Source organism: Podarcis melisellensis, assembly GCF_964234715.1.
Source record: "Podarcis melisellensis genome assembly, chromosome: 15".
Taxonomy (NCBI): Eukaryota; Metazoa; Chordata; class Lepidosauria; order Squamata; family Lacertidae; genus Podarcis; species Podarcis melisellensis.
In genome coordinates, this window is record NC_138532.1 from 40,666,432 (window position 1) to 40,679,693 (window position 13,262).

The window sequence follows — 13,262 nt, forward strand, 5'->3', positions numbered from 1 at the left end:
TCCACCTACAACCTGTAGGATTCGGGGGGGGGGGAATGGCCATGGTTCTAGTCCTCATGATCAGGAGATAACTTCAACTCTCATTGCTTAATGCTCATTTTTAATCCCTGCCCCCTCCCCAGAGACAATGGCTGACCTCTGCAGTCTGCTACCCATCAGAAAAAGATGGTACCTATCAACTAACTTGGGGACACAAAAAAAATTAGCCAAGTTCTTTGGTCATGCTGTAAAGAGAGAGAAATCAAATTTCCAAAAGCCATTGATTCAGAACAGTGTTTTTGAGCATAAACTCAAAATCACGGGGGGGGGGGGGCATCAGGATGCTGATGGGCTTCGAACTCCCAGCAGCCCCAGCGGCCAGCATGGCCAATGGTGAGGGACGATGGAGTCCAACAACGTCCAAGAGGGCCTCAGTTTCCCCACAAGTAGTTTAGGGCATCTACTTTTGCTTTCCCCCTTCCATTACCAAACACAAAACGCTGTCACATGAGTCTGTACTCTAAGAGCAGGTGATGGGTGATTTAGCAGCAAAATCTAGCAAACGTTAAGAAGCACTTGAGGTTAATGTTTTAGCAGAGCAGGAAGACTGAAACTAGATCTCAGAAGGGACAGCCCAAAAGGGTGCTTCCGATATCAAATGGTTTAGAGAGGCGCATGGGCTGCAGCCACACTTGGTAAGAATGGGGTGTCCTGTCAGGTAAACAACAGGCGCTTGTAGTGGAACAGGCTTGGATTTTGAGAGACTGGACTTCCCAGGTCCAAGCTGGGTATTGCACTGTTATTAGGACTAGCATGTAAACAGGTGGTGTGGAGATGTATCAAGACTCCTGCTTATCCTTTCATCTGCAAAGGCAGCAATTCGTGGGTCTTGCCCCACAGACAGATCTGTGCCCTGAAATGCAGCTTTTTGCTACAAAGATTATGGGGGTGACTCTCTTGCACCATCAGAGCCAGTTAATCAGCAAACATTAGTGATTGAACCTAATTCCTTCCTCCTCACCCCAAAATTTCTCTTTGTTTATTACTCTCAAGCGGGCATCTCTCCCCCAGCTGCTAACCTGAGTTTCTGCCGCAGAAAAAGGAATCCCAACAGGAGGCCATGAAAACCGGATGGTTCTCAACACCTGCCCCAACCAAAACAAACAAAAACAAAAATCCACACCATGGGCTATACTGGATCTCTTTCTTGCCAGCAGATTGCGACAGATTTGCAGAGCAGATTAACCTACATGAGAAGATTTCCACCAATAAAGCAAGGGGGGCGAATGAGAAAAAGAGAGAGGCGGGGGGAAAGGATGGAAAGGAATTCATTTAGATGTGTACAAATTTAGCCTGACTTCACTTTGATGCAGAATGCAAATTCACAGTGTCATTGACAATGCATTGAAATGCAAAAAAACCAGGGGGGCTCTCAAAGCTCTCCCCTTGCAGCCCCCTGTGTCCTCCCCGCAAAAAAAAAAGACCAGAGGGAGGTCTGAAAGCAAAACAGGAGTGATTCAAAAGAAGGCTACCCCTCTGCCATGCAAAACCCTGGCCCGACATAGAACACTGGCAAGTAATATTCCACACACACCCTGCAAATCTTAACAGACAGTTAACATGTTTAGCCAGATTCAATGGAGACAGCAATTTCTTCTAATATAGTGGGGAGGGAGAGGCAGACAAGGATTCTCACGGGCCTTGCATTGGGAAACTGAGGCCTGGCTGCTTTCTGATGGCTACTGAACCATGGTGCAACATCAGGAGTAAGACAGCATCACTCCTTCCTAATTGGGAAGGGCAATTTTGGCAGTAGCTCCAGATTTGGGCAGGCTAAAATGGCCCGCCATCGTTTGTGAACTCTCCCCTCTTCTATATAGAGCCGTTCCTCTATCTCTACTTAACAGAGTAGGGGGAAACTGTGGCCCTCCATATGCCACTAGACTACAACTCCCATCATCCTTGACCCTTGGGCCATGCTGGCTGCTGGGAACTGGAGTCCAACGACACCTGGGGAGGCTGCAGGGTTCTCCACCCGGAGGTTTTTAAGAGTCCTCTGCTTCTTTCGGAGCTGCTTCTGTTCAAAACACTCACCCCCCCCCCCACTGCTGAGCCAGAACTTAACACACACTTAGGCTCTGAAACATTTGTTACTGCCTGAGTCCATCACCCCTGTTGTGTTCTTTTTAAGAGTCACACTTAACAGCACAAGTGCAGGTCGTCCAACTTATCATCTGCAGAAGCGATCCAGGCTTGTTTCCATCATCCTAGGGAGACCAGTCAGCCCCCCCTCCCCCCGCAAAAAAAAAAAATCAAGCAGTCAGGAGGCTGCAAAACTGCCAGCAATTTTGTGAAGGATGTAGATCACCACCTCCTTGTTCTCCTTGCTCCCCCGCCCGCCTCAAATGTATTTGCTCCATTCAGTTTTGAAGCGGGACATGCTTCCTGCACTTGAAGTGTCAACGTTGTGGGAAGCAAATGGCGAGGGTTTTCCAACATCAGCACCGCAGTGTTTGGGTGGGCTTGCTCACTGGGGAACAGGAGGCCAGGGAGGGCTAGGCCCGGGACCTGTGTTTACACCCCCCCTCCTCTCAAATCAAACATTAGTACAAAAAAGACAAAAAATCCAAAGAGATCACTTAAAAAGAAACAAGCAATCAAACGAGGAACACAGACCAGTCTGGGGATGCCACTAGCGACAAGTTTTTAGGCTACAGTCTTTGAGAAGCAGAGGATACAGCCATGAGGTATATATATTTTTTTTCTGCGGTCCACAAGTTTCAAGCCATGGTTGACCAGGAATTTTTTTAAAAGGCCAAGCGGGGAAAGGGGTAGGGGCGATGCAACTCTCCCGTGCGCCCGACGTCTGAAGACCCAGCACTCCTTCCCTCGTGCCGGGACCCTTGGATTAAAAAACACACACACACACACCACCCCAAAACCAACCTTCAGTTTGTACTGAGACAATGTCACTTAGGAAACGGTTTTGAGGGGCACCGAGTTCGAGTCCTCCTTACATCTGTACACACCCCCAATGCCAGAACACAGAGGAGTAAGGGAGCTGGGCAGGGGAGTGAGGGAGGAGGAAGGGGACCAGAAGTCAACTCACAAACAAGAGACAAAAGCAAAGAGAGACAGAAGTTATGGAGGCCGGTCACCGCTAAGGGTTCTGTGAGGAAGCATCTCAACACGATGACGACGACGACAAGCCCCCAAACGCACGGAACCAAACGGTTGTCAGTCACTCGCTCATATATATATGGGTGGGGTTTTCCGGGAGATAAAATGTTCGGTAGGATGACAAACTCCCTCTCTCTCTCGCCCGTGTTTGGCGTGCGTCTCCTCGCCATTCAATCCCAGCCGTTGTCCTTGATCATGTGAGCTAATTCAATGATATATTTGCCTTCCTTATACTTTTGACTGCTTTCGAACGCGTGTTCCTGGAAAGGGAAAGAGACAGAATCAAAACAAGGGAAAGGAGCGAAGTTCCTCCTGGGTCTCAGTCAAGGGACTGCGATGTCCGGAAACCGAATCGAGTACCTTCCGCATGCAAAGAAGATACTGTACTACACTCTGAGAGCCAGTGTGGTGTAGTGGTTAAGAGCGGTGGACTCGTAATCTGATGAACTGGGTTCGATTCCCCGCTCCTCCACATGCAGCTGCTGGGTGACCTTGGGCTACTCACACTTATCTGAAGGCTCTCAGACCCATTCACCTCACAGAGTGTTTGTTGTGGGGGAGGAAGGGAAAAGGAGATTGTTAGCTGCTTTGAGACTCCTTAAAGGGTAGTGAAAGGCGGGATATCAAGTCCAAACTCAAACTCTACTGAGCTACAGCTCTTCAGGAAGGAATCTGGACAGCACCAGGTTAGGGAAGGAGGTCAGGTGGGCCATGGAGATTTCCCACACCTCTTGTGTTACTGTGGTAAATGTGATCATCATCTGACAGTACAGCTCCAGTGTGAAATGGACAGTCACCACAAACAGGAGCTCAGCTTCTTTTAAAACCCAGCTGAAGTGTGCACAAGTTGTGGGCCTTTTCTAAACATTGTGTATTAGCAGAGGTTTGGAAGGAAATTTACAGAGGCTCACTTTTTCTTTTTCTTTTTGGTTCCTGAACTGCCCAACCGTGTTTTGGAAACATAATCCGATTGTTCAAAGGACTGAGGGTTTTAGCGCCTGGCTGGCGTGAACTCCCAAGGTCCCTTTTGCAACAGGATCAAGTTCACGGATTTATCCCAGAGGCTGAAATGTTGCTAACTTCCCCAGCTGTTCAGCAGCCAACCCCAACTCCAGCCTCGCTGAGGAAGAGGGCACCTCTCTCAGGTCTTTTGCACAGCTCAAAGCCAGAGCAGGCTTCACCATGTGATGGGAATTTTGAGGTCTTAGATATATGGTAATGTTCATAAGTGTACCAACCAAGCACGTACATAGATCAGCACAGAAAGACCGACCTGAAACCATTTTGATTCATAAACTGAGCAAATGTTTTCTCCGCAAGGTCAAAGTGGGAAAAACTCCCCATTGTCTCTTTCCTCACAAATCCTGTCTTAAGGGCACATTTAAGATATGAATAGGCTGTGAGCCTGTGACCTGGCCCAAGAACTAAGTATTTATCATTACAAAAGACTGGCCAGGCTCCCCAGGCAAGCCAATCAAGTAACCTGCCAGACAGGAGAGAAACAACATTCAAATTTCTGTTTTAGACCACCTTTTCTGTGATGTAGGCGTGATGTATCTGAGGGGTGGTCTTAGGTTACACCCCTTCTGTGATGGATGTATGATGTTTCTGTGGGTGGTCTTGAGCTACAGGGTGGCAATTTCAAAAGTCTTTATACGGCCTTGTGCGCCATTTTTCTGGGTTCCTCCTCCTTTCCTGCGGGTGAGGGGAGCACCCTGTTGCAACAGATCAATAAAGATCAAGCTTCCTAGCTGCTTTGCTTCTCAATATTCTCTGGTTGGCCTCTGTTATTCTCTCCTACCAATAGGGAACCTACGTAAGGACTCTATATGGGCTCTTGGATACCCCATAAGGGAAAAGGGCAATTTTTATTTACAACAGCCACACCGTCAAAAGGATCAGCTAGCTGGTATTCAGAAAGAGACCATGTCCCAAGAATAAAGCATGTGTTTTATGCAGAATCAGAGCGTTGGTGCATCTAGCTCAGTACTGTCTACACTGGCCGGCAGCAGCTCTCCCCTAGGTTTCGGGCAGGGAGGGGACATTCCCAGCCCTATCTGGAGATGCCAGGGAATTGAACTTTCCTGCATACAAAGCAAGGGCTTTGCCACTGAGCTACAGCTCGCCCTCTAAAAATAAAAGGAGATTCCAGTAATAATAATAATAATAATAATAATAATAATAATAATAATAATAATTTATTATTTATACTCTGCCCATCTGGTTGGGTTTCCCCAGCCACTCTGGGCGGCTTCCAACAAAACACTGAAATACAATAACCTATTAAACATTAAAAGCTTCCCTAAACAGGGCTGCCTTCAGATGTCATCTAAAAGTCTGGTAGTTGTTTTTCTCTTTGACATCTGAAGGGAGGGCGTTCCACAGGGCGGGTGCCACTACCGAGAAGGCCCTCTGCCTGGTTCCCTGTAACTTGGCTTCTCACAGCGAGGGAACCACCAGAAGGACCTCGGTGCTGGACCTCAGTGTCCGGGCAGAACAATGGGGGGGGGGAGACGCTCCTTCAGGTATACTGGACCCGAGGCCGTTTAGGGCTTTAAAGGTCAGCACCAACACTTTGAATTGTGCTCAGAAATGTACTGGGAGCCAATGTAGGTGTTACAAGACCGGTGTTATGTGGTCTCGGTGGCCGCTCCCAGTCACCAGTCTAGCTGCCGCATTCTGCATTAGTTGTAGTTTCCGGGTCACCTTCAAAGGTAGCCCCACGTAGAGCGCATTGCAGTAGAGCGCATTGAACGAAGGGCCAAAGGGGACAAGATTTTAAGAAACAACAACACTCACGTATTTCCAGCCCAGCGTGGTTTTGCAGTTTTCACAGTAAATGTCTGCCACCGCATGCAGTCCTGTTAGCAAAACCCGTTCTTCCGCAGGGCCGCAGCCCACATTAACTCTGCAAATGTGGGAAGAAGGAAGAGAGAAGTTTTGATTTGCAGATCCTGGTCCATTTCGCTGCAGCAGCTGTGCTCCTCACTAAGCACACCTCTGTTCTTATATGCATAAATCAGGATCATGACACTTCAAGCAGCCAAGGGGAGGGATGGGGAAACCCGTGGCTCTCTAGACACTGCTGGACTCAGACTCCCATCAGCCTCAGCCAGCATGGGCCGACGCAAAAGGATGATGGGAGTTGTATTCCAGCAACATCTGGAGGGCGGAAGGCTCCGCCTCTCCCTTTCTGAGGACAACAGAGACAACGGAGAGGGGGGTGGAACCCGACACTTACACTGAATTGAAGAGATAGGCCCGGCCCTGGCTTCCTTGAAAAGACTGTAAGGCAAAATAAAAATAGTGTTTGTCATGATGAAAGTCACACCCTGTCAACAACCAAAAAATAAAAATCAGTCCCTGATGAATTATTAGCAGTGATCTCAGTTTCAGCAGCACGATTTTGCACCTGGGTGGGTGGGGGGATAGAGCTTCCCTTTAATCCAGAAGAGGCTGGTGGAGATTAATTCGCTCCATCCTTGTGGATCCTCTCTGCAAAGCAAAAAAACAACAACAACCCAACTCTACAGCCTGCTATAGGTTGCTGATGCAAATCCCTGACCTCACACCTTCTGGAGCAGTTATGGGGAGAAAGAAAAGACCCAGAAGTGTCTGTTCAAGGAACCTTGGATTCTTGCAGTCTGCAGGTCAGAAAAGTAGCAGTGTAGGAGGAGATGTTTAAGAGGATGAGAGAACAAGGTTGTAGGTTGGGGGGGGGGTTGGGTAGAGGGAGAGAGAAGCTCAGATTCTTGTTTTAAGAGAGTAAAATGGGCTTTATTGACCCTGGATGGTAGCATCTAGATTACAAAAATAAAAAGGGCTTGCAATATTTTCAGACTTTGGAACATAGTTAACTGGCATAACAAACCCCAGACCTTCTGATCCCAGGGTCCTATGTTGACATACCAAATGCCGGATCTCCAGATTGCAGGACCGCCCCCTCCCCACTTCAGCCAGAGGTTTATGGCACCTCTGACTCGGTGTCCTCAAGTGACATTAGCAACCAGCTCTCCTCTGGCCTCATCCCCCCCTTCAAACACACAAGTGTACCAGACACCTTTTGATTGGTCCCCTGACGGCTGGCTCAATTACATGAAATGGCCCGCCCACAAGAAGAATAAACAGACTCTACCTCCATTTAAAGGGCTACCCCCCACCCCATCTGAGTTTTGCAGAGTGGAACACAGACCGTTTCCCCTCCCCTCCAACCTCTCGGGATGTTTGCAAAAACACACACACACAAAAAAACACACACAACACCATTTGGTTTGAATTAAATATGTGGCAAGGAAACTTTTCCATCTCATGCAAAGGTTTCAAAGAGCCACACACCCTTTTGTGAAGAACAGAGAACACTGTAAGCCAGACTATGGAAAAGAAAACAAAAAGACTGTGTGTGTGTGTGTGTGTGTGTGTGTGTGTGTGTGTGTCTGTGTGTGTGTGTTTGTGTGTGTTCCCCATCCCAGCTCAAAGAAATAGGTAGGGTTGGTTTTTGAGTTTCTCATCAAAACCAGCCAAGAATAGTTCCTGCACTGCTAACTTTAAGGCAGACACTCTCATCTTCCAACAGAACAATTGTTTTCTTCAAAGTCTGGTGAAAGACACATCAGCATATTAATTCTGCCTTGCAGCAACCAAAGTTTCTGGCCCACAGACATTCCTGCTACCCTGCCTGCCCAGACAGAATTTCTAATAAACTAGGGATGGGTGAGCTGTTTCATGGCCAAGGGCAAAAAAGAGAGAAAGAACTACTCTCTGATTTGAAGAAGAAACCTTGACTGCCTGATCACCTAGAGGAAAACTCTGACTCGTCACAGGAGACTAAGCATAAATCACCTCCCCCAGAACTGCAAGGCTGATCTACCTAGCACAAAACGGGAACTGTTTAGCCACCCAGATGCACAAGATAGGTATGAATTAATTTGAAAGCTACTGACCCCAGTCTTTCAACCAAATCCAACTGATTTCATGGCTGCTTAAGACAAGGTCCTTGCTCGTGTCTCTGCACTAGAGACGTTAGGAATCGTAAACAAGGGACTGCAGGAATAATTCATTCTTTCTCTCACACACACACTCTCTCTGCAGGGTTTTCATCCGGCTTAAAAAAAATCTTTGATTAGCCCCAGAGAGGGACCCAATTACCATAGAAATACTTAGCAGATTTCAGATCCGAAAGGTCAACGCCGAAGCTGTTGATCCCCCTCAGGTCAGATGGAATGATTCAGATCTATTTTTAATCAGCAGTCGCAGCTCATACACCCACTACATTTCCCTTCCAGCCCACCAGTTCAGAAATCTCCACCAGAGGCTTAAAAATAAAATAAACAAAGCACCTCACCAAAACCCCAAAGAAACAGGCCACAAGATACCTCTGGAGCGTGCAAGGGGATGGAGATTGGGGGATGGACTTTAAATTAGTTGAAGGAGGAAAAGGAGGCCGAACCACAGAGTGGGAGGGAGCCGTAACTCAGTGGTAGGACATCTGCTTGAAGTACAGAAGGCCCCAATGGCATCTCTAGGTAGAGGCTGGGAAAAGACTCCCTTACCTGAAATTCTGGAGGCCTGTGGACAATACTGAGCTATATGGATCAATGGTCTGACTCTGTATACGGCAGGTTTCTATGGGGACAGGTAATCAAGAGGAAGCAAAGACATCACCTTGCCAACAAAGGTCCGTATAGTTAAAGCTATGGTTTTCCCAGTAGTGATGTATGGAAGTGAGAGCTGGACCATAAAGAAGGCTGATCGCCAAAGAATGGATGCTTTTGAATTATGGTGCTGGAGGAGACTCTTGAGAGTCCCATGGACTGCAAGAAGATCCAACCGATCCATTCTGAAGGAAATCAGCCCTGAGTGCTCACTGGAAGGACAGATCCTGAAGCTGAGGCTCCAAGACTTTGGCCACCTCATGAGAAGAGAAGACTCCCTGGAAAAGACCCTGATGTTGGGAAAGATTGAGGGCACAAGGAGAAGGGGACGACAGAGGGCAAGATGGTTGGACAGTGTTCCCGAAGCTACCAGCATGAGTTTGACCAAACTGCGGGAAGCAGTGGAAGGCAGAAGTGCCTGGCGTGCTCTGGTCCATGTGGTCACGAAGAGTCGGACACGACTAAACAACAACAAAATCAAGAGGAAAGGACGTGGGTGGCGCTGTGGGTTAAACCGCCGTGCTGCTTGAGCTTGCTGATCGAAAGGTCAGCGGTTCGAATCCCCGCAACAGAGTGAGCTCCCGTTGCTTGGTCCCTGCTCCTGCCAACCTACCAGTTCGAAAGCATGCCAGTGCAACCAGATAAATAGGTACTGCTATGGCGGGAAAGTAAATGGTGTTTCCGTGCGCTGCTTTGGTTTCACCAGAAGCGGCTTAGTCATGCTGGCCACACGACCCGGAAAAACTGTCAGCGGAAGCGGACAAACGCCGGGTCCCTCAGCCTTTAAAGAGAGATGAGCGCCACAACCCCAGAATTGTTCACAACTGGACTTAATTGTCAAGGGTCCCTTTACCCTTTACCTTTAATCAAGAGGAAAGGTAACTTTGCCCCCCCTCAATTATGATGAGCACACATTAGTATAGGGGCGGACTTTGGTAATCTTTCGTACTACGGAGTCCTGTGCAAGGCCCAAATCTGGCACTCCCAAATGTGTCTTCTCAATTTTGTGCCCCCTCGGCTCGGCACCCTTGGGGGGCGGCCCTAAATTGGGCACTGCATTAGCATATAAATATGTGCATCCCCCCTCCTGCTGTCCTGCTATGGCAGGGCGTAAGTTCCTCTGCACCTTGGGAATCCTGGGCTCGCTCTGGAAGATACAAAGCTAATATACATGCAGCCAATCGGAAGCCGCGTCAGACGTTTGGGTTCCAAAGAACGTTCACAAACCAGAACACTCACTGAGATCCAGCTCTGATCTAGCAGTTCCCTCATTGCGAGAAGTGAGGTTACAGGGAACCAGGCAGAGGGCCTTCTCGGTGGTGGCGCCCGCCCTGTGGAATGCCCTCCCATCAGATGTCAAGGAAATAAGCAGCTATCTTATTTTTAAAAGACATCTGAAGGCAGCCCTGTTTAGGGAGGTTTTTTATATTTGTTGCTGTATTGTTTTTAACACTCGATTGGGAGCTGGAATATTATTATTATTCCAAGTTTGCGGAGTTCAGGAGCCAGCGCGTTTGACTCACAAGGCGTTCGGGATCCAAGGTATGACTGTATGTGCTTTTCAAGGGGTTCATACTAATTTTTGCCCAGATTTGTCTTCCTGGGTGTCAAGAGAGGGAGTGATTTGATGGAGGCGGGAAGAGATGTCACTGGAGGTGGTGGCACTCCTGGTCCTTTCTCAAATGTCTTAATGCAGCTGCTGTACGACGTCAACCTGCAGCCACCCATAATGCAATGTGGGAGATAATAACGCAGCTTTCTTTCACATACCTGTTGGGAAGACTGCGGTGTTAATATTCACAGGGAACACTGAACATCCGGAGCTCTATATAAATGCTAATTCTTTTTACATAATACTACCCTTCCAGTTCTCTCTTATCTCGCTGGGAAACAGCCTTACAAACAAAAGAATCCTACTTCTGAACGATCAGAAAACAGGAGAACGGCAATTTATTCCCTCAAGACTGACAAGTGGTGGAGAAACCCAACATGTTAAATCATCCAGATTTACTACTGGGGGAAAAATAATAATAATTTAAGCAAGTAGACTGCCTTGGCCCAATAAAAAGCCCAGAGGATTCGCGGCCCTGACATGAATTATGAGATGATAAACGGGATCTGTGTGGTTTTTATCTGAAATATTAATCTGGAAATGAACGGAAATGCGGGTGAGAGGAAAACATGAGCCAGAAGCGTGACGCAGCATCTAAAAGGGCTAATGCAATTCTAGGCAGCATCAATAACAAACAAAAAGGCGAAGTGACCAAATACTGAGAAGTAATGGCAATGTTCTGGAATGTTCCCCGGGGCAAGGAGATAAAAATGGTGGGGGGGGGGGTTGGAGACCAAGCCCTGTTTGGGAAAGGCAGAATATGTTTAGCCTGGAGGCAGGAACAGGAAGAATAACCTGCTAGTTCAGGCTAAACCAGTTCAGTGCCATGATCTCACAGGGGCAAACCAGACGCTTATGGAAAGCCTGAAAACAGGAACTGAGAGAAACACTTCTGGTTCCCAGTATACTGTCTCCGAGTGAGGGGAAGATTAGGAGAAGGGGCAAAGAGACAATGTTGAGCAATGGTCCTCCAACTTCTCCCTCTATCTCAGACCATTTGAAAATTGCTGAGGGTCTTGGTGGACCACTTAATGGGACGCCCTCCCATCAGATGTCAAGGAGATAAATAACTATACAGTGGTACCTCAGGTTACATACACTTCAGGTTACAGACTCTGCTAACCCAGAAATAGTGCTTCAGGTTAAGAACTTTGCTTCAGGATGAGAACAGAAATCGTGCTCCGGCGGCGCAGCAGCAGCAGGGGCCCCATTAGCTAAAGTGGTGCTTCAGGTTAAGAACAGTTTCAGGTTAAGAACGGACCTCTGGAATGAATTAAGTACTTAACCTGAGGTACCACTGTACAACTTTTAGAAGACATCTGAAGGCAGCTCTGTATTGGGAAGTTTGTAATATTTGATGTTTTATTATGTGCTGGGAGCCACCCAGAGTTGCTGGGAAAACCCAGCCAGAGGGGTGAGGTATACTTACATTTTTTTAAAAAAAATTATTATTATTATTATTATTATTATTATTATTACAGTGGTGCCCCGCAAGACGAATGCCTCGCAAAACGAAAAACTCGCAAGACGAAAGAGTTTTCCGTTTTTGAGTCGTTCCGCAAGACGAATTTCCCTATGGGCTTGCTTCGCCAGAAGAAAGACCATAGGGAAATCTCCGGGGACCTCTTTTAAACGCTGGTGGTGGGGAGCAAAGCCTTTCGCCCCCCTCCGGCCTTCAGAAGAGGTCCAGGAAGGCCGGCGGGAGCCGAAAGGCTTTGCTCCCCACCACCAGCATTTTAAAAGCGGTCCGGGATAGCAGGGAATTGCGCTGCGCTTTCCCGCTATCCCGGACCACTTTTAAATTGCTGGCCGTCGGGAGCAAAGACTTTCGCCCACCGCCGGCCTTCAGAAGAGGTCCTCGACCTCTTCTGAAGGCCGGTGGGGGGCAAAAGTCTTTGCTCCCCTCCGCCTGCCTTCCCGGGATAGCGGAGAAGCGCAGTGCGTTTCTCCGCTATCCTGACGGCTTTTGAAGGCAGACGGGGGGGAGCAAAGACTTTCGCCCACCGCCGGCCTTCCTGGACCTCTTCTGAAGGCCGGTGGTGGGCGAAGGTCTTTGCTCCCCCCCCCCGCCTGCCTTCAAAAGCCGCCGGGATAGCGGAGAAACAGCAGAGAAGTCTCCGCTGTCCCGGGGGCTTTTAAAATGCTGGCGGTCAGTAGCAAAGCCCTCCTGTCCCCGGAGCTTGCGGGACGGGAGGTGGGGAGAAGGGCTTTTCTTCCCACCGCCAGCCTTCAGAACAGCCTTCTGAAGGCTGACGGTGGGAAAAAAAGCCCTTGTCCCCCCCCCCCCCCCGCCTTCAGAAGAGGTCGGGGGACAGACTGTCCCCGGACCTGGTCTGAAGGCGGTTTCCATAGGAACGCATTGATTGATCTTCAATGCATTCCTATGGGAAACCGTGCTTCGCAAGACGAAAAACTCGCAAGAAGAAAAAACTTGCGGAACGAATTAATTTTGTCTTGCGAGGCACCACTGTATTCCTTTCGTAGGAATTGTAACGAGCTGTGCCAGGTGCTGTATGGTTTTAAATTGTAGGCAGATGAAGCTGATTGACTACATGGAACTGGCGGAAATGACTGGCAGAATCCGAGACCAGGGAGAAGAGTCGGTGGAAGAAGATTGGAAGAAATTTAAAGTTTACTTACAGAAACATTGTAAAATTAAGGAATGTTAGAAGGATGTTGGAATGAAGTTATGTGGTTTTAGCAGAAATGTTATAAAGGATTAAGAAAAAATAGATTGTTAATTGGTGAAAGGAGGGAAAGTAAAGTTACATTAGTTTAAGATAAATTACAGGACAAAAATTGGAAAAGATGGAAAGGATTTTCTGAAATAGCTAACCTAA

At 48.0% G+C, this 13,262-nt stretch overlaps 1 protein-coding gene across 2 annotated transcripts in view; it reads right to left on the reverse strand.

The window, feature by feature from the left end:
• Window positions 1-1,344: 1,344 nt before the first annotated feature.
• Window positions 1,345-13,262, reverse strand: part of YPEL2 (yippee like 2) — a 50,572-nt gene continuing 38,654 nt past the window's right edge. For both annotated transcript variants that reach the window (XM_081890764.1, XM_081890765.1), the window contains exons 3-5: window positions 6,401-6,444; window positions 5,959-6,067; window positions 1,345-3,419 (exon numbers count right to left, since the gene is read on the reverse strand). In XM_081890764.1, the coding sequence (XP_081746890.1) occupies window positions 3,330-3,419; window positions 5,959-6,067; window positions 6,401-6,444 (243 nt within the window). In that variant the 3' untranslated portion in view covers window positions 1,345-3,329. The remainder of the gene's footprint in view (window positions 3,420-5,958; window positions 6,068-6,400; window positions 6,445-13,262) is intronic.